This window comes from Zonotrichia albicollis, chromosome 2 (assembly GCF_047830755.1).
Source record: "Zonotrichia albicollis isolate bZonAlb1 chromosome 2, bZonAlb1.hap1, whole genome shotgun sequence".
In the NCBI taxonomy this organism is placed as follows: domain Eukaryota; kingdom Metazoa; phylum Chordata; class Aves; order Passeriformes; family Passerellidae; genus Zonotrichia; species Zonotrichia albicollis.
In genome coordinates, this window is record NC_133820.1 from 61,233,503 (window position 1) to 61,254,863 (window position 21,361).

The following is a 21,361-nucleotide window of genomic DNA, read 5'->3' on the forward strand; positions in this document are numbered from 1 at the left end:
ATATACACACGTGTGTATATATATATATATATATATATCAAGCCTTAAACAATGTTCATTTCAAGAGTTCATCTTGGGGTTTGAGGGGAGACTGAGTCTTCACTGTGTCCATTTAATCACAAGGTTGGAAAACAATGCTTGTCCAGTGCAACAAGAGGATGATTCCCTGATTCAGGAAGTTAAATCAGACATGGATGTCCATTCACTTGCCTGAACCAAAGGAACTTCAAAAATTGTATCTTAAAACCCTCCTAATTCTTTCTATGTTGTAAACAAAGTTTCAAAAGGCAGATAGAAATTGATAAAACAAGAAACAAGCCATGTGCTCATGCACTGTTAGTTAAATCGAAAGCGAATCTAGTCAAATTGACACAACATGCAAAGCAAAACTCCTTTTGAGCAAACAGCAATCTACCTAGATCCCAAAATCATCACCAGTCCACATCTGGAACACTCAAATCAATTCCTCATGACTGCAGAGTTGCCATCACACAGGAATTATTACTATAGGACTCGTTTGTTCAGGACAAATGAAGTTCTATGGTAAAATGAGATGAAAACATCAGTTTCTTTTCTTTGCCAACACACAAATTCTGTTCCTTAAGCATATGGAAAAACTCAGGTTCTGGATTCTGTCTGTGCCTTCCTTTAATCAACTTGAATGTCAGGGAGGAAAAAAGATAAAGGACATCAGTAAACCCTACTGTGGTACCCAGGGGTATCCTAAAAACACCTGAAATGATGGAATACTTTGAGTTGGAAGGGACCTTTAAAGCTCATCTAGTCCAACCTCATGCAATGAGCAAGGACATCTACAAGACCAGGTTGCTCAGAGTCCTGGCCCAAATGACCTTGAATGTTCCTATGGATGAAGCATCTACCATCTCTCTGCAACCTGACAGTTTTTCACCACCGTCACTGTAAAGTATTTCTTCCTAGACCCTGCTAAAATGCCTGTCCCCAAATATAAGTTAATTGACCAAGAAAGTTGGAGGTGGAAGGGAGGAGACAAAGCAGAGAATGGAGGCATTAGGCAGTTTAAAAAGTCTTGAGAGTATTGAGTAATGAATTCTAATTTACCAGAGAACTGGGGTCTAGTATTCGAGCTTTTACAAAATCAGCCCCTGCTAACAAGCAGCAAAAACATCTATTTAATCCTTCCAGAGCACAAACACACACAAGTAAACACCTTTTGCCACATTATCTCTTAGGCTTTACACACTTGAAACAAAAGTCTGTGGAAGGCCGAAACAAAACAGCAGACTCTAGTCACCCCTGGGAAAAGCTAAAACTTGCGCTAAAACCAAAGCACTAATGAAGCACACCCCAACATCAATCTAAAAAATAAGCACTCGTGACATAATTCTTCACAAATTTCAGTGCAGTATTTCTCCAGTCAGGCATAAAACTTCCTCCAAATAGAACAAAATACTCTCAACCATTAAGTCAACCTTGACAACATTGCTGCATAAATTAAAGGAATAACTACAACAAAAAATTAGATTACGGATGTTACGACGAACCCGTTATAGTAACACATCATTTCGCAATGCAAATCATACAGGGCTAAGCGCTTTTTAAAAACGCAGCCAGGAGCGTTTTTAAAAAGCGCTCAGGAAAGCAGAGGCAGGCAGGAGGAGAGAAGGATTTTCTGTGCTATCACTGGAACAATCTCCTGACTCACAGGCTCCGCAGCCGCGGGGAGCAGAGGCTGGGGCCGCACTGGCAGCTCTCCTGACGCAAGAGACGCGGAGCACTGACCTAAATGCCGCAGCTGTGAGCTCCCTGCGGCTCAGCCCGAGGAAAAGGGGCCGGCAGGGATTCAAGCGCCAGGCACAAGCACTCCTGCAGCCCGAAGCTGCTGCTGCACAGACGCTCGCCGAGACCCCCACATCACCTCGACCTCTTGAGCCTGAAACTTCCCAAAACGACTGCGAGGCGAGCTCTAGGCTGAGATTTAGAGCAGAGATTTTCAGCAGGGAGCTGCGCATCCCTGTAGCGCTTCGGTGGCGGCAGAAGCAGAACTGGCCGCCCCAGGGTCTCGGGCAGTCACACGGCAGGCACCGAGCCCCGGACAAGGTTAAACCCCACCTTGGGCGCGACTTTAGGCAGGCACTCAATAGCCCGCAGGTTAATCATCAACTCCCTGCGCCGGGCACCGCGCCGAGCGGCAGCGCGGCCCTTCCCGCCCCCCGGGCCTCGGCTGGGGGGGAGCAGGAGCAGGAGCGGGCCCCTCCCTGCCCGGGGAGGCACCGCAGGACCGGCCCTCGCCGCCGGGCCCTCCCACCGCGCCGCGTGAGTGACGGAGCGGGGCGGAAGGACGCGGAGGACAGTGGGAGGGAGCCAGAAATACCTCGGGCGCTGCCGGCCCCGCTCGGCGCAGCCCAGGGCCCGCCCGGCGGTGGCTCCGCCTGCGCTGGCTGCCGGGAGCGGGGCGGGCCGGGCCCGCATGGAGGCGGGAGCGCGCCGGAAGCTGCGCAGCGGCAGCGACCGGGCGGGCGGGCGGCAGCGGAGGCCACGCGCGGTGGGGTCCGGGGCAGCGGCGGGAGCCGGGAGTGGCGGCGGCCGCAGGTGAGAGCGCGGCGCCGAGCGCAGCGGGCCGGGGCTCGGCTGGCGCCGGGAGCGGCGGGCCCGGCCTGTCCCCGTCCCTTCGGTGCGAGCGAAGCGCAGGGCGGGGGGGTCTCGCGGGTCCCGAAATGCCGACTGAGTATTTCATGTCAGTAGCATGGCGGGGAAGGAAGGGTGCGGGCCTTCCGCGCCTCGCTCCTCGGAGAGGCGCCCGGGGAGGCACCGCGTGTGTGTGTCCGCTCTCGTCTGCCCCTGGCACGGTTCTCTGGTGCTCAGCGATTAACTCTGAACGCTTTTTCCCTCTGCAGTAGCGTGTGGATCACTCTGGATGTGGAATAAAAGCTCAGGAGGCAGTTTACCCATAAGTTTACCGAAAAAGCCGAGCACATTTCGGGGAGGGAGGGAGGGAGGGAGGGCGGGCAGCAGCCCCGCACTGGGCCGGCCGTGTCCTGACACCTCGTTAAGTGGCATCCACACCCCCGTGCCTCTCATTTCCACTGCCTTGGGACACAGATCGCCTGCCTTCCTGAAATCTTGCCTCTTCGCTGCAGCTATAATAAATAAACTTCACTAGTTCAGGCTGTGTTTTTTGTACATTCCCATTTTTGTTTCAGAATGACTGAATGATTTGCCAGCAAAGTGTAGTCCCTGTCCCTCTTCATACACCCATAAAAGCTATAATAAATAAACTGCACTAGTTCAGGCTGTGTTTTTCATACATTCCCATTTTTGTTTTGGAAGGACTGAATGATTTGCCAGCAAAACGTAGTCCCAGTCCCTTGTCATACACCCATTTAATTTGTGGGCATCTCAAGAGAAGTCTGCCTGCAGAAGAAGCTCTTAGAACAGTGGAGTAATGATGTTGCATGCTGGTTCGTTTTGCAATGTCATCAGATTTATCTTTGTTTGCTTAGTCTACATTAGGCTATTTTCAGGACGGGAGTTCATGTTTTCCCCTACACCATGGAGCCTTGCAGTTCTGCCCAGTACTCACAGGCTAGGCTGGAGAGAGAGTGCTTTCCCACAGGAACAGTGTTACTGTTGCATCTAACAAAATATATCTTGTGGCCAAAGCTGTCAATTTTTGAGTGAGGGACTGGAACTTGGATATTTGTAGTTATGTCAGATAAAGAAAAACCTTAGTACTCTGATTTCTTATTGTGTAAAGAATGGAAGGGTAACTAACACCACTTTCTTTTTCTTCACAATTGTTTCTTTTAATATTTTCAATGTCACATTGATGAAGAAAAAAAGACTTGTAAAGTGAAAAACGTTATTTTTAAATGTCCTTTTAGCCTGTAAAGAAGGAGATGTCCTCTTCACTGCAGTGTAATCAGTGTTGTTGCCTGCTTTTTGGAGTTGGTAACTGATTCTAATTCATAAGGTACAGTTTCACAAAGTACAGTTATTGTCAAAAAGGCCCGGGTCCCTTTTTCTGTAGAATTGTTTGATGTGATGGTTTGGGCTGGAAGGGACCTTTAAAGATCATTTAGTTCCAACCCCCCTGCAGTGGGCAGGGATGCTTTCTACTAGACCAGGTTCTTCTAAGCTCTGTCCCACCTGACCTTGAACATTTCCAATGATGAGACATCCACATCTTCCTTGAGCAGCCTCTCCCAGAGTCTCTCCATCCTGATGGTAGAGAATTTCTTCCTTTAATCCAATCTAAATCTGCCCTCTTTAAATTTAAAACCACTGCCCATTGTACCATCACCACAGATCCCAGTAAAAGGCCTCTATCTCTCAAAAGCCTTTTATAATTACTGAAAGGCTGCAGTAAGGTCTCCCCAGAGCCTGCTCTTCTCCTGGCTAAACAATCTCAGCTCTCACAGCATTTCTGCATAGGAGAGGTGCTCTGGACTTGCTCCACAGGTCCACGTCATTACTCAGTTCCCAACACTTCAGGGGGGTCTCACCAGAGCAGACTGGAGGAGCAGAATCCAGACCCCACAGTCTGAGTCTCTTTGCTGAAGATAATAAACAGTATTGGCCCTTGAGGGACACCACAGGTTTGTGCTTGCTACATTGACCTGCAGGTGTTTGGATGTGGCATCCATCCAGCCAGTTCCTCAGGCATTTAGCAGTTCTATTTCAAGGCCATGTGTCTCTATTACTTCATCTTTTCCTTATTTTGTATCTTCTGCTCTCGCTAGGTTATTGGAGTTCTCATAGGCCAATTTAATTCCATGGAATAGCAAAAAAACTTGTTCTTTACTAAGTTTTCTGCTGTTTTGTGAGTTCATTTAGTTCATAAAAAGTCTGATTAGGACATGAGCTGTCAGGAAAAGTGGGGGGAAGGGAAATAAAGAGAAAAGTGATGCCCCTATTTTGCAGCAGCAAGTTGTTAGATCTACTCAAGGAAGCGTAGTCACAGCATGATGATAACTTAGTCACATCCATAGCATATTTTGCATAACATTTTTCAATATGCAGACTCAAAGAAGGAAAGCAGCATTAATTGTTTAGAACATGCCCTAGTAAGGCTGAGAGTGCCTTCCTTTGTACTTGCCCATGTGTAATGCAGTTATTGCCCGTGGCTGCAATGAGTTGTTGCAGTACTTGATGCAGCAGTCTTTACTTGGCTGTTTTTCTTGGCAGGGTTGATCTGATGCCCAGTGTTTGTACATTGTGCAAAGATCACCAGTGCCTTCCTGTAAAGTTAGAAACTTTGAAGAGTACAGGCAGGCCTCTTGGTACCACTCTACATATCTAGCACTGGCAGACCTCTATTTTATTTGCTCATTGTGTTGGTCTTTGAACTAAAAGGATAATTAATTTTCTTTAAATGTTATTATTTTAGTAAGAAATAAAAGTCTTTATTTCAATATAGTGGTACTATTGGTTGGGTGACTATAGCTGAGGGAGGTATTGTATGTCTCAGAACATCTTATAAATCTCAGTATTTAAGCTTTAAAAAGAAGAGCAGAAGAAACAGAAACTGAACACATCCAGAAAAAAGCAACTTGATTTCCTTTTGAGAGAGCTGGTAGCATAAACAGGGCCTTGCAAAGAAATACATATGTTTTATAAAACCAAGGGGCATGCTTAAAACAGAATAACCTGCAGGTTCTTAGTGTTACTAACCTTCTGAGTGTGTGGTGAATTTTTGTGGTGAGAAAAAATTTCTCAGGAGTTTCTGTCATGTGATCTGGTTTTTATTTACTCTGGAGCGCTGAGACTGCTTCATGCCAAGGAATCAACTAAAAGTCCCTTGAAAAATAAAGTTATGTATTATAGTATGATATAGCCTATGATAAAGGTTCTTATCTGTACAACCTTTAATTGTATAAAACAAGTCAACTTCCTGGCTAGACTAAATATATGATAACAGAGTTGAGTTGCAGTGTGATAGTGCTGTTGTGCTGTGTGAAAAGTTGGGGTGCTTGTCTTTCCTTTACACTCCAACAAGCTTGTATACCTTGAGCTAATTCATTAATTTTCAACTTGTATGAGCCCATGCTGTTTCATGGGCACCCTGCAACATTACTTGGAAAGCCAAATGTGCTCTAAGGGACATGGATTGTTATTTTTATGCTCTTGCCTTCTATTACAACCATTAGTTTCATCAGTCAGGGAATACTGCCTCTATGTGCTGCAGACTGATAATTGTGAAAAGGGCTGCTGGACACACTGAAGGTTTAGATAGGATGTCATCTCATTTTGACCTGCTCTTAAGTTGCCATGGGGGTCTGATTTGAATTCTGAGTGGTTGTGTTTTTCTGTTGCGCTTTTTTAGTTCATGCTCTGTTGGTTTTTGGCATTGCATGCAGTTCTGTAGGGTCTCTTCTTGCCAAGTATTCTAAGTAGGTTTAGGTTGAATGAGTATTTATACTGGTCTCAAGAATGCCTGGAGAATTTTTTTTTGGTAAGGAGTTGTTGCTGTACTGTATAAAGGGCTGAAAGGACATCATGGTGTGGGAGAAAATGATTTTCATTGAAGTAATGAAAAGGGAACATTTGTGGCTGAAGGAAGGATACTGCACTGATGACTTTGCAATTCAACCTAACTTAGTCATGCATCTTGAAGAGATATATGTTTATTCTAGTCAGTTTAAAGTCCACCAGAGCAGGATTGGGTTCCTGTAGTTCTTAGTTTAAAGTTTTGAGTTCACAATCTGCACTAGAACAAAAAAAAGTATTTTCAGTTTAAGAGATACTCTTCTGAATTAATTTCCACAAACTATGCAAGCTGCATTGTTGCTGGTATTTTTTTTCCCAAACTTCAGTCTAATTTTTCTTTAATTGTTTTATTCACTTCTTATTTTTCAGGAGTCTGAAAAATCCTTAGTGGTCATGACATTGTTACAAGTGACATAAATTAGCCAGTGGCTCAGAATGATGGATACCCAGAAGACTACAAATGGTTTGCAAGTGATTGGAGAAGGGACTGGTATAGGGAAATCGACACTCCACATGGTGGGGTATTTGGGAAAAGTCAGTTGAAACTTGTTTTACATATGTGCAAAGTTCATATTTTTCTCTGTTTTGAGAGATTTTTAATTGGTCTTAATTTTACCCCAAAAATAAAATTCAAATTCATTTTCCACGGAAATCTATAACAATGGCGAAAGATTATTCTAAGTAAATATGTGCCTATGTTTTTTACTGGCACTATTTTTACAACTGTTTGCATTCCTATGAAAATTGATTTGTCTTTCAAAGACCTGAGCTTGTGTTCCCTGGCAATAAGGGTCCTGTGGTTTAGTTCAAGTAAATAAAACAGGCATAAAAGTACATAAAATGTGCAAAAATAAAATGTGTTGTTAAAGACACTTTATTTGAATATTTAACTAAAAAGATAAATTTATTTAAATCATGCTACCATACAAATATATTAAAATATTTAAAAAGAAACCAATGTAGTTTGCTTTTTATATTGTATTGTATTATATGTAGAAATTGAACAGTGATCTTGTATAAGAATGTCTTACCTTGGGATAATGTATGAAATACATAAATTTATGCTGCTTTATCTTTCTTGGTTTGTTTTTATTTTAGAGCTGTAATCCTGTGGAAACAACTGCACATGGGTATTGTCCAGTCTGCAAAGAGAAGGGTCAGATCCAAGGTTTACGGACTTACCGCCTTAATTTTCAAGAGTCCATTTTCCTTTGTGAAAATCCTCAGGTATTACACTAATAAAGAGTTTTATTTGGCCCTGCAGAGGCCCTTACCTTCAGCAGTTACACCTCTCTAAGTCTGTGATTTTGTTGGTAGTAAGCAGACTGTTGAAATAGGACCCCTCTGAGTCTGTATGCTGCAGGATGTTTGCTTGCAAATAGGGAAAAACAGAACTAACCTGTGTATGTGCAGTGTTTAGGCATAGGCTGCTCCCCTAAAGGATTAAAAAGAGTAAAAAATGAAATAAAGGAGGGTTCTTCTCAATTAGCAAGGGATCATAAGTGGTACTAAATGAATTTTTGTACAAGTCAGACTAGAAGGTGAATATTTGATGATCCATGGAACTAGTACGTAACTAGCAGATCTGAGTCTCCCATTTTCCCTTCTATAAGTCTGGGTAATGCATATAGGTTTATAATTGTAATTACTATGCTTTTATTTCTTTTTTTTCCCCATTTTTAATTTTAACCTTAGCTGGATTTCTGTGCTGCTTACTATTTGACTTGTGATTTTGCTACCTCTCCCTTCACTGCTCCATGTATGTGGGAACAGTATAGCAATCGCAAATGGACTTAAATTGCCCTTAAATTAGCAGAAACTTGACTAGATATGGGTCTCGGAGTTGGTTTTCCCATTCTTTCCTGCTTTTAACTAATTATGGTATAGTTCTGGAGAACTGGTCATAGGGATTTGTCTATATTCATTGAGCTAGCCTGAAAGATACCTTGTCAATTTGGGCACCAGTAGTCTCTCAGGCATGAGATAATAATGTCAAATCTGTACCCTAAATGAGTGGATTTAGCAGAATAAGACAAGAGGACTCTCCTTAGCAAAATTAAGTTGTTTGCAGAGGTTGGGAGAGTTTACTGGAAAAGTAGTGTTGAAGTATCACTGCTGATGTATTTATTTCATAGTTGCTTATAAGACAGTGGTGGGATAACACACCCTTTCTGTCATACCTATGTTGAATATATGTATTGATTTAATTAAAAAATCACTTTACAGGAGTCCCTATTGCTGGGTTGGATGGAGGTCTAAGCAACTTGGTCCAGTAGAAGGTGTCCCTGCCCATGGCAGGGGGTTTGGAACTGGATGGTCTGTAGCATCCTTTCTAAACCAAGCCATTTTATGATTTGTGATTCAACTCCATTTTAAAAGTATGTTTTGCACTTTCTTTAGCTCTCATTCACCTGAAATTGCTTTGTAGATTTCACTGTAACCTTTTTTCTTTCCTTTAGTGTATCTACCCACTTGGTTATAAACCATTAAACAGCATAATTACTTCTGCTGGTTCAGAAGATCATCAAGCTCCATCTACTCACAAGAAGAGGAAATTTGGTAATATCAGTGACTGTTCTGCTGTTGGATCAGATCCAAAAAAAGCAAATAACAACGTGCTCAATGTTGAGCACACCATTAATGCAGACTCAGTTGTGAAAGGCTGCCAGAATAGTTTGTGCATTCCCAAGGCAAGCCTACACAGTGTATTACAAAATGACCAGCAAAACCCTGGCAATCATGTGGGGTCTTGCATGCAGAACGTGGATTTTGGAACAACCACCAAGACCAACAACTACCAAGAAAGTTCACCAAAGACTTCTAGTCCCAAAACACAATTATTGCCAAATTCTCAGAATTTGTCAACAGCATCTGAAATTTCACTCAAAGAGGATAATGGTTCCACTAATAACAGAGATTTGTGTCTTCAGTGGAGAAACAAACATAATCTTTGTTGGTTAGATTGTATTTTGTCAGCACTGGTACACTTAGAAACATTGAAATCTGCTCTAGCAGAAGAATGTAACAATGGAAAATGTTTACTCCAGAAACTTATAACAAAGTATAATCAAGCATCTGTTCTTCTGAATACCTGTAAAAGGAGTAAAGTAAAAGGTGAGTAAATTTAGGTGCTGTTTTCTATAGTTAGACTGATTTGCTACAAATATGTGGAATTTTTATATATGCCTCTGTTCTATTTCAAGATGGCAAAAAATACAACTATTACCATGAATTTGAAGAATAGTGTGCATTCTCTAGTAAAATCCTGGTAACATCTGAAATTGTTTTTCTTGGGCAAACATGCACTCTGAAGGTATCAAACACCAAGCATCTCTTAATTTTTTTTTTTGTCATATCCAACAAAAAGATATTATGAATTATTTATGTAATTCACCCTTACTTTGTTTTCTTCCCCTCTATTAGTTAACATGTTAGGATACTGTTATAAGCTTGATCTTTGAAACAATTTCTGTTGTGGTTTATCCTTGTGTAAATGGGCAGTTGCCTTGTCACACTGAAAATAGTAAAGCTGGGAACATAAGTTCTTTTCTGGCTCCAGCTGTGCTCATTGAAGGAGTGCTTCCCCTGAGATGTGCAAGCTGCTGTAGATGACAGTGTTTCCTAACCTGCTTCAGCCTGAAGTGGTCAAACACATGAACCTGGATCCTATGATCTGGAAAGGATTAGTTAGTACTCAGTAACCCTTAACAAAGGGTAAGCAGGTCAGCTTAGCTTTACACATTGGAGGATTGTAACTGAGGAGGATGTGTCACTGTATTCTGCTGGTGTGGCCTTTAGTCATTTTCTATTCTGTGGATTCTGTTTAAGACTCCTAAACTAAGATCATGGGTTTTTTATTTCTCTTGAACTGGACCATTGGTGTCATAAGTCTAAACTTCTAAGATATGGTCTGATACTGAAGGAATAAAGCTCTCTGGTTAGCCAGTACCTCTCGTGAATTTCAGTGGACACTCTGTTGTACTATGTGTATTTGAATATAAAAAGCACAGTCACAGAACAGCCCTAGGTAACTTGAAAAAGGTCCTGTCTTTCCTGGGAAAAATAATGTGCATCAGAAGTGCTTTAATCCATGTTTACAAAGCGGGGAGAAACCTCCAAAATATTCTGAACTAGTTTGCCCGGAAGTCAGGATGCTTGAGTTTAGGTGTTCAGCTGTTACTGGGAAGTCCTTTGCTATCCTAGAACCTGTCTGAGATGTTTGTCTTTGTTGGGCTGGGTTTGCAAAGGAGCTCTGCTGGTGTGCAGTAACCCTTAAATGGGAATGTTAAGTGTTGGAATACAGTGTTGGTTTGAAAGTACTTAAACCTTTTCATTTCAATTGCTGCAAAACAAATCAGTTTATTTGGGTAACAGCGGAAAAGGGATTGGGTGAAGAGTATTTTTGTGGAGAATAGGTGTAGAATTCATTCTGTTCTTTTGTGTAATTTTACCATATCTTTTGCATGCAGCTATTTTTAAAAACAATTCAAAGCAATATAGCTGCAAGAAACTTTGTTTCTTTTTTCTATACACAGTTTATATGTATTAAGCAGTTTCAATGGCTATTCTAAATATTTCCTTTAATTTCTGCAGGTAATGATCATGATTGTGTAGTAGAAGTTATGTTCTTGCTTGTGTTTGAGGAATGTATTTGTGTGTAAACAACATGCAAAATTAAAATACTAAGATATATAAAGTAAAAAGTTATTTTTAAATTTAAAATTATTTTTACTGTTTGAAAAGCTCACTTAGGGAATTGGTATTTAATCTGAAACAATACATTAAAGTGTTTTATTATTTGAATTGTATAGCCTTAAAATGCATGTAAGCAAATTTTTGTGCTTTTGGTCTTTATGCTTAAGTTTTAAATTTTTCTTTTAATCTCTGAGTCTTCAGGATTTGTAATGTGTGGTCACACTATCCTTAAAATTGTTACTACACAGCTGGTGGTGCAGGCTCTTAGTCATAAGTCAGAGCAAGTAGTGTTTAGTCAGCAGACTGCAGTAAACTGAGTAACTTGTGTAAATTCTTCTCCAATTTTCAAACTCATTAATACCAAGAATTGGCTGTTCTACCAACAAGCCTTAGGCAGGTATGGGTCAATATGAAAGGCATTGGTTTGCAGAGAGGGAATGCATGCTGGGGGTACATATGTGTGTGAAAAGGTGTGGGGCTGTTACACATGACTACATGAACACATGCGTATTTTTTTTCTTTAGATGTTCTTCCAAAAGCAGAATCTCAGCTCAATGAAATCAGAAACGTAATGTTTACAGAACTTAAGCCTCAGCTGACATGTGAATTGGGTAAGTAATTAGCGCAGCATCTCAGTAATTACTTTCAGGAAACCCTAGATATAAAGCTTTTTATGTCACCCATAAAAGTATGTGTGTAGGAATGCATACAAGAAAGTTTGGAAATACATTTGTTTCTATTGGTGACTTACACATACTTTACAGTATGATCAGCTGGTTTGTCCTTTGCCCATTTTGACTTTTTAGAGAGCAGATAATCAGCAAGTAATTCTGCTGTAGTCATGAAATTGTCACTGACAACAATCTAATAACATGGATCAATCCCTTTGCTGTGAGATTTGCAAATAGAGCCTCGAAATAATAACTGACATTTAAATCGAAGTAATAAGCCTTCTTATTACTTCATTTTTGAGGTACTGAAAGGTGATTTCAGATATTTAGTGACCATCTTTTTCTGCCCCATCTTTGAAGGTAATATGAAGAATCCAGTGTTTGCACTTCAACTACTCCTACAAGTGGATCAACAAGCGGAGAAACTATTCTTGCATTCATTTTCATGGAAGTTTGAATGTGTACATTGTGGCCACAAATACCAGGACCGGTGAGATTTTTATAGAAATAGCTTCTACATAGCTGTTCTACCTTACCTTTTTAAATCCGCATATAATAGTTGGTTTTCTTCAGATTTCCAGGTTTAAGGTTGTTGTTGAAGTTTTACATCATCTGCTTTTTCGTTTGCAAATAGTTTACTGCTATTCCATGTCTTAAGCAGCCATGTTATCAGTTAATTAAGAAACAAACAATAGGTAACTGTGTGAGTCTCTCTGGACATACTTACTGTGAGATTTTGCTGAGAGAGTGCAAATTGCTGTGGTTCTAAAGAATGTATGCCTAGAACACTTTTGCTATTGAGAAATACCTGGCATATTCACTTGGGTTACAAAGAATCTGAGATTGTCTAACATAGTTTGTCTATTTTAAAATAGTTTTACAGGAGAGTAATTTCTTGAGAATTGAATTAGTTCTTTGTAGCCACAGGTGCAAGCTTGTAATTTAGGCTACTTTTAGAGTCAGCAGGTAAAGAGAGATACCTTCAGAATGCAGCTCATTTTATTTGAAAAACATCTGTATTACCTAGTAAATTATGCAGATCCTGGTACAAGCTCTGTCTTATGTTGGAAAGGAAACAGAGATAACATTAGAAGGGAGAAAAAGCAAATATTGTGAAACTGAAGGCCACACGGCTGCTGAAAACAAATTGTGACTGATGCTGTTTGGCAGAACTGAATTCAGGGCTGACTTGGATGTGATGCTGTCACAGTGAATTCCACACAAATGGCATGAGCATGAATAGTATTTGGGTTTTTATAATGTTTTTATAACTTGTTTCCTGGTAAAGTATGTATATTTATGGCTTTCTGATCACCAACTCAGCTTACTCTTTATTTGTGCGTGTGTGTCCAGATTGAAGAAAACCCTAACAACGTTTACAAATGTAATCCCTGATTGGCATCCTCTCAATGCTGTTCATATTGGACCGTGTATTAACTGTGGAAATACATCTCAAAGACAACAGATGATCTTGGAAAAGTAAGTTTGAATATGTGAACTTGAAAGTAACATTCATAAAGTTCTGAGACTTCTTTTATTGAACCTATGACTTCTGAAACCAAACTATTACTGTGGGTTTGCAGAGATTCTAAACCTTAAATTCTGATCACTACTCACTTTTAAAAATTTTTAGATCATTCTTATAAGCTGAAATAGCAAGTAGTGTTTACTAAAGATGAAACAGAGCAGTGTTTAACATGCTGACCAGCATGTGTTTGAACTAGGTCATAAATACTTAACTATCAAGTAGTAAATACAGACAACTGATATCCAATGTCAGCCTTTTCACAGCCCCTGCTATGGATAAAAGTTGTTTGATCATTTGTTTACTTAATTGACCTGGGAACAATTGTCCCTTGCTACTGTGTTTATGGCACAGGAATCTTTTTTTTCTCAATTTTTCCCCACTCCCCAAATCTCTTATTTGGTGTTGGGTTTTCCCCCCCCCCCTAATCTGTAATTAAATGGAACATGCAGTTGGGATATTCTTTTTCCTTTCTGCTTACTGTGCAATCTGAAGAGTCTGTGAGGAAGTAGAATAGTAAGGGCAGAACCAAATACTTGTAGAGATGTCTTACTTTTTCATTAGGAAGTTTTGCCACTGTTCTAGTGTAATAAACTGGTTCTTTATTGTTTCTTTGTCAGAGTACCCTCAATATTAACATTACATTTTGTGGAAGGCTTGCCACATAACAACCTGGAGAAATACTCATTTCAGTTTGAGGAAGACACCTACCAAATAACATCTGTTGTTCAGTATCAAACAGATAAGAAGCACTTCATAAGCTGGTCTTTGAATCCTGATGGTAAGAATCACAGAATGGGTCAGGTTGGAAGGGGCCACAGGTGGTGATCCAACTTCCCTGCTCAAGCAGGGCCATCCCAGAGCACATGGCACAGGATGACATCCAGATGGTTCTTGAATATTTCCTGTGAGGGAAAGCCCACAACCTCTCTGGGCAATCTGCTCCAGTGTGTTGTCACTGCACAGTAAGGAAGTCCTTCCTTATGTTCAGGTGGAACTTCCTGTGCATCAGTTTCTGCCCATTACCTTCTGTCCTACTGCTGAGCACTGCTGAGCAGGGCCTGCCGTGTGTCTTCCGACACCTCCTCTGGATACTTACAGTCACTGGTGAGGTCCCCTCTCAGTTGTCTTTTTTGAAGGCTGAACAGGCCCAACTCCCTCAGTCTTTCCTCATAAAAGAGAGAGATAAGATAGTTTATGGTTCTTATCTACCATAATATTTCATGAGTTTTATGGGTTACTGCAGTAGTCTCAACCGTTGATATATAATAACAAAGATTTCTTTTGTCTGCAATCTAAACTTCATATTAAGTTGTTGCAAATAATTTGGTTTCTCAGAGTGAAGGTTTTCGGTTGGTTTTACTGCACTGTGCTGTCTTACAGAGCACTTACTGGAAAAAGTAATTTGGCTATAGAGTTTTTTTCCCTTCATAACTTCGTAAAAGTTAAAAAATGCAGTCTGACCATGACTGTGGAACAAATAGTATTGTTTATTTTTAAACCAGTGATTCATCCATTCTTGGCTGGAAACAAGGTAACCTATGGTACTATGAGCAATTAATGAAGTTATTTTTTATATCTGAACTTTATGGCACCTCAGGGGTGGGAGGCAGAAATCCATGTTGGAAACATTACTAATGGTATGATGGTTGTACCACTGATGGAAGATCCATAAATAGAGAAGGTGAAAAGGTGATATTTTGATAATCATGCCTCTGTAGAGAGCATGGGGTACAGTATTATGAAGTGTTGTGACAGCATGAAAATTGTCTAAGTCATACTGCCAGAGATAAAAAAGAAATGGAAAGAGGAAGCAGTTGGGAAATGCCTAGTTAAGAAGCTCCTATATGCCATATATATCTGTTTTAAAATTCTTAAAGCTGTAAAATATTCTTTCATGATCTATGAACAGTTTGCAGGTGATGAGACAAGAGTTTTAAAATAAGCAGTTTCTTTTTAGCTCCTGTGCTTCCTACCCAGGCAATTAAAAGGTCTGTAGAGAAACTTAATTTAAGAGGTCGTTCTTACCTCAGACTTGTGAGAGTATTTTCAGACAAGATGTTTCAGCCAAAAAATCCCTTAGCTAGCTTTGTTTTATGGTTGACCTACTCTGACCTGCAATAATATTGCTGCAACTTCTTGTATTTGCTCTTTTTACAGTGGAAGTCTCCTAGTTTTCTCTGGAGAAAAAAACCCCAAACTCTATTTTCTGCTTGCCAGGAGAATGGGTTAATAAAAATCCTTGATAAGTGTGAGGATAGTGATTTCAATTTTAAAAGTCTCTGAGTCTCTGAGTCTCTGCACTGATTGCTATTTTTCAGGAACTTGGCTTGAATGTGATGATTTAAAGGGTCCGTATTGCAAGAGACGTAAAAGATTTGAAGTTCCTCCTTCAGAGATTCATATTGTTATCTGGGAAAAGAAAGCATCCCATGTGCCACAAGAGCTGAATTCACAGTTCCAAAGTAAAAATAGTGAAGATACTCCTCTTAATAATGTACATTCAAATTCCACAGTGTTGGATTATTTTGATAACACTGTCGGCAAAACACCTGCAGAACCTCACAAAGAGCATTCTGTGAGGACTCCAGAGAAGAAACAGCAGCAAGTAACTGAGGACAAAAGTATTGTTCATCATGGTTCAGAAAATCTGGCAGATGGTGATCTTGTAACACTGATGCCTGAAGAAGTTCTGGTTGACTCAGAAGATAAATCGCTGCCTAATGGATGGATGGTGGGAAATAACCTTCTTGATGGATGGGGCACACCAGAACAGCTGGAACCAGCTTTTTCACTTAGCACTCCATATGCAGGAGAGTTTGCTGGAACTAGTCTAGCTATGAACAGTAAATCCATGTTGTATGAAAATTCCAGTATTTGCTTTCCCTCAGAAGAGTTGAACCCAGTAAATATTACTGCTCCTGTGCCCAAAAAACATGACCCTGATTCATCTGACTCATCACCTTCTCAATTAAATGACAGAGCTAATATAGCTAACAGAGAACATGGATTAAATTCGGAACTACTGCTAAGCAAGAATTGGTTAGCAGTAGAAAATGGTATACAAAAACCACCTGACTTGAGAGATGCAAGCAAAACTGTAGTTAATTCTCAAGTTGGCAGTTCTTCTGGTGCCAGTAATTCAGTTCAGTCCTCACACAAAGACCGAAAAGGAGGATTTGTAGGAAGCTGGGTAAAGAAATTAAGCAAGAGTACTTCTTTTATGCCTTCAAGTGCCTCAACTCTCAAGAATGAGAGAAATTGCAAAACTCCCTCATTGCAAAAAATAAGTGAAGTTCGGCTGCCAGTTAAGGGTGCAAGTAACTTCGGTGGATTTCAAAGCAGAGGTACAAGGAAAACAACTGAGACCCCAAAGTTACTGGCTCCTCAGAGTAATAATACTCATCCTTTATCAAATTTCAAAGGATTTTCTCAAAGCACTTGTCTTCCAACAGCAAATCATACCACTATTGTAGGTCCAACTTGGTTTAAGTCACAAAGTATGTTGGGTGCCTCAGGTGAAGTGACTCAGTTCCCCTCCCCTGGCTATAACTCTGGCAAGGCAGAGGAGTCAGAGAGTGACAAAACAAAAAAACTTCGCCTAAAATTGTTAAAAAAACTTAATGCTAAAAAGAAGAAGTTGGCTTCACTGGATAGATTAGCAGTGGAACAGATGAAACAGGAAAAAGTTGTGAGTGGAGACGTGAGCACCCCATCGCCAGCTGAATCTCAGAATGACAGTGAATTATTGCAGAGCTTAAGGGAGCTGCAGTATCAGATTGATGTCACAGGGAATGGACCTGGTTTGAATGCAAACGCTGTGCCAGGGTGCACTGGCCCTGATAACGCTGACGAAATACTGGCAGAAATACTGTCCCCTATTTCCACTGTCGCTTCCTTGGAGGAGCCCAAGAGCGGAGATGAGTGCATGTACATGGAAATGGTGCACGGCAGCGTGGCAACGACCGTCCCCCAGGAGAACACCCCGGTGCCACAGGCAGCAGTGACAAGTGGGGACCACAATTACTACAGTCCTGTGAAGGACACCACTTCGGAGCTTGATGCAATAAACAAACACAGTGGGAAAAAACTTTCTTTTGAAAGTCCTACAAGAGATGATATCCTCGAAGACCTGTTCTCCATTTCAGCACCAAGCTCAATGGCAGATGACATGGATTTACCTCATTTTGATGAAACTCTGTTTGAAACTTGGTAAATACTCAGTTTCTTGAGTTTAAGTATTTTTTCAGTATTATGTATATTTTGAAACAAAGCACTACTAAATTATATTTTATAACTAGTTTAATTGCACACTGGCTGTACTTGAACAATTTACATTTGAGATTTTTTTCTTAATATTTTACTGTAACAAGCAAATCAGGGTTTAATGTATTCTATTCTTCTGAGAAGCAGTTATTTTAGCTGTCAGATATGACAATGATTTTTAATTAAGAGCTCCTAAGAGTCTTAATTTTTGCTGCTTTTAATATGAAAATCTTCCATACTCTAGTGTGTTTGAGAACTAATTAAGTTCTGTAGTCTTGATGATATAATGGTGTAAGAAATACTATTTATATAGTAATGAATTTACAGAACCACTCAACTCCTGAAGTTATTTTGTCCAACATTTAAAAAAAGAATTTAAGTACCTTCTGTAAGTAGGGAATTTTTCATTCTCTGATATGAACTTAGAGGTTTCTTAGAATTAACTGTAAGTTAATGCCTATTACTGTTGTCACTTGGAGTTTTTCATGACTCAGGCAGTGCAACCCGACTGTATGTGAGGTGCCAAGAAGAGGCAAGGTCAGTAGGAAGAAAGTAATGGAAAAATATGGCAAGACAGCAGTGAGTAAGCAGAGGGATTCACACCTTGGTGTTTCTGGATATGTATAGCTTTCATTTTGCCAGATTGGAGTCTTTTTTTAAATGCATGGCCACAAAGCTGAGGGTATTATATGCCAAGTTAGATTAGCTGTACACTTTTCTTTTTCTTGGAAATAAGGATTTTATCAGCAAGTCTTTATATCAGGCATATTTAGAACTGTCCTGCATTTTTTCATTGTTTCAGATTCCATGCTCAAAACATTAAATGCTCAGTCTTACTTTTCCAGTAGATGCAGTTAAACATAATGCTATTACAAGGCATGGTTACAGATTCTAATGGTTTTGGATTGTTTGAACTAGTGTTTGAAAAATTATCATTGGCCCTGAACTTGTTGCAATTTGATACATTGTTATCAAACTGGTACTTTAGGCAATGAATTTTTGAAATTCAAGTTATTGTGAAGAACTTGAGCTTCTTCTTTGTTTTAAATACTGTAATTGGTAATGTTACAATAGAAAACAAATGAATGGATTCTAAATGTTAAGGGCTGGTGTACTGCTTGTGAAATGTTTGCCCATTCATGAATTCCCTAATTAAAAAAAAAAAAGAAAAAAAAAGTGCTGATTAAAATGAGAGTTTGATTTATCCATTAATGGATTGCAGTGACCTGCAGCTGTGACATGGGAGCTCCTTCACCACTGGCTTGGGACACAAACAGACCCAGGGGTGAGTAAAGCAGTGAGCCCAGCATTGGTGATGCAGAAGGCACAGGGGGGAGAAACAGGAGGGAGAAGCCCTGCTAGAAGATGTGGAGATCCTGGTGGAGAGGTTTATAATGAGGTTCAAGGCAGAGGAGGGAGGGTGTAGGAGCACACCTGCTGTGCACGTACACCTAGACAGAAGCAAGAACCTCTGGTCACCACTGGCACCCCCTCGACAAACTGAAGCTGGGAGTGTTTGGTCTGCAGCTGCGTGGGATTCAGTGTGGGTACAGGTATATATAGAAGCTCCAAGGGCAAACAAATAGCACTTGAGATTAAAGAAGGTATGAAAATAAATCTGTTGGTGCTGCATGTTCCTGGCTGCCTTTTTCTCTGAAACAGAAAACTAAAGATGACGCAGTGCAGATTTGCTTGTTTCCATAAATGTTTTACTGCCTCTGATCCTGTGCAAGTGAGAATTCAGCTGGGTTTGAATGAAAAACCCATGACTAAAGAAATTGTTTGGAATTTTAAATGTTACTGGGTGTTTTATATTAAGAGTAGTTTTTAAATGCAGCTCTTAATTTGCCATGAAGAGAATACAAAGTATCGTAGTCATCTTTTGTCAATTGGAAGTACAGGTAGTGATCAGAAACTGGCCCCTGTATTATGGAGGTTTTATTAGTGTTCCAGGATAGATTTCCCAAAGTCTAAGGGCTTTGAGCACTGCCACCTTCACCACTAAACCATGCCCCTAAATCCACATCTACATTTTTTGAACACTTCCAACCATGATAACTTCACCACTTCCCTGGGCAGTCTCTTCCAATTCCTAACCATCCTTTCAGAGAGGAGATTTTTCCTAACATCCAATCTAACCTCCCATGGCACAACTTGAAACCATTTCCTCTCATCCTGTCTCATTACCTACGACAAAAGACCTGCCCCCACCTGGCTACGCTCTCTTTTCAAGTAGTTGTGGAGAGCAGTAAGGTCCCCCCTGAGCCTCCTTTTCTTCGGGCTAAACACCATTAGCAGCTCCTCATCAGTCTTGCACTCCAGATCCTTTCCCAGCTCCGTTGCCCTTCTCTGGACACACTGCAGCCCCTCAATGTCCTTCTTGTAGTGAGGGGCCCAGAACTGAGCACAGAACTTTAGGTGTGGCCTCACCAGTGCTGAGTACAGGGGCACAATCCCTGCCCTGCTCCTGCTGGCCACACTACTGCTGACCCTGGCCAGGATGGCATTGCCAGCATTCCCATTTCCTTTTCCACTGGGCAGCTTTCCAGCCACTGCCCTCAGTGCCTCCAGCACCACCCGGGGTTGTGACCCAAGGGCAGGACCAAGTGCTTGGTGTTGTTGAACCTCATACAATTGGCCTTGGCTCATCAACCCAGCCTGTCCAGAGCCCTCTGCAGAGCCTTGTTAGTCTGTGTCTTCTGCTTTGGGAAAGGCATAATTGTGGCACTCAGAGTGTGGAATCAGCTCTGCAGAACAGGTGCTGTGATTCAGATCTGACTACTTGATGATACATTCAAACACTTCTTCTAACACAGTAAAGGGTGAAAAACAGGGCTGCCCTCTAGCATCTTGCCTACAATAAACCAACACATCTGCATAGGAGCTGCCTGGATGGATTTCTAGCCATATACCTGCTAGAGCACTGTTCAAGAAATCTATTGTGGTACCGACTACAAATATGATTTGATCTTGATGTTTTTCATGGCTGGGTATTGCCATTTATTCTTCCATCACTGGTTTTCTGCTTTAAATAATTACTCCCTTTCTGACAACATATCTGTGAGAGCCATTGTGTGTTGTCTGTGTTCCTTTCGCAAAACTAAACAGCTGCTCTTGATGTGAGCCCCTTCGTGCCCAGAGCAAAACACATTGCCTTTGAGCAGCTTACACTCAAAAGTGTGTGCTGTTCTTTGAAGTCCACCAGGATTCGGTCTCGGAGTGGAGGAAAATTCCAATCTAAGTATTGATCTAAGACAGGGTGCAGGCAGAGCAAGAGAGAAGAGAAGTTTAGTGGGATAAGAAGGCTGATGGAATTTGCAGCATTTTTAGTTTTACACTGCTATGCACAAACACACTGTGGTTGTTTGCGAGGCAGATGCTGAAGCTGCACAGCCCAAGAGAGCACAGTGGAGCCACAGGGCTCACAAAGGAGAGGAAATGCTGGGAAAGGAGTGTAGGGAAGAAGGGGCTGGGTGTCTCCAGCTATGTTTTTGAGGAAGAGGCTGGAGAAACCCTCAAAAGATGCTTCTCAATCATCTCAATCATTAAATGACCCTCAAAAGATCCCCCGACGTGGATCTGTATTACTCTTTTTATGTAAGTTAATAGCTGATGGGCCTTCTGTAATGCCCACAGTGAGTGGTTGTAGTTTTTGTCCCAAGTTTTCTGATGATGTTCAGACCGTTTCAGCTGAAGCTCCTTTCCCCTCCTCTGGGCGATCTTTCCGGAAAAAACA

At 40.9% G+C, this 21,361-nt stretch overlaps 2 protein-coding genes across 7 annotated transcripts in view; one reads left to right on the plus strand and one right to left on the minus strand.

Annotated features, from left to right (window-relative positions):
• LOC113458658 (uncharacterized) overlaps positions 1-2,309 on the minus strand; it is a 42,720-nt gene extending 40,411 nt beyond the window's left edge. The window contains exon 1 of one of the 2 annotated variants that reach the window (XR_003379127.2): positions 1,685-2,301. Coding sequence is in view for 1 of the 2 variants with exons in the window: in XM_026790636.2 (XP_026646437.1) it covers positions 1,685-1,991 (307 nt within the window). In the remaining variant the exon portion in view is untranslated. Of the gene's footprint in view, positions 1-1,684 lie in introns of both variants that reach the window. The other variant, XM_026790636.2, reaches the window with a different exon arrangement.
• Positions 2,310-18,801, plus strand: USPL1 (ubiquitin specific peptidase like 1). Of its 5 annotated transcripts, none has more exons than XM_005482480.4 (9): positions 2,310-2,571; positions 2,877-7,002; positions 7,567-7,695; positions 8,928-9,582; positions 11,688-11,774; positions 12,195-12,324; positions 13,188-13,313; positions 13,980-14,140; positions 15,681-18,801. In XM_005482480.4, exons 2-9 carry the CDS (start codon positions 6,904-6,906, stop codon positions 17,573-17,575), a joined length of 3,282 nt encoding a protein of 1,093 aa, XP_005482537.2. In that variant the 5' UTR covers positions 2,310-2,571; positions 2,877-6,903; the 3' UTR covers positions 17,576-18,801. The 5 variants fall into 5 exon arrangements, with proteins under 5 accessions (XP_005482537.2, XP_026646467.2, XP_074391389.1 ...); XM_026790666.2 differs by having other exon boundaries at positions 6,838-7,002; XM_074535288.1 differs by having other exon boundaries at positions 6,838-6,931.
• Positions 18,802-21,361: the final 2,560 nt, after the last annotated feature.

Coding starts and splice junctions, on each gene's coding strand:
- USPL1 (XM_005482480.4), top strand. CDS start 6,904: ATGATGGATACCCAGAAGACTACAAATGGTTTGCAAGTGATTGGAGAA. Junction 7,003..7,566: donor TGGTGGGGTATTTGGGAAAA/GTCAGTTGAAAC, acceptor TTTTTATTTTAG/AGCTGTAATCCTGTGGAAAC. Junction 9,583..11,687: donor TAAAAGGAGTAAAGTAAAAG/GTGAGTAAATTT, acceptor TTTTTTCTTTAG/ATGTTCTTCCAAAAGCAGAA.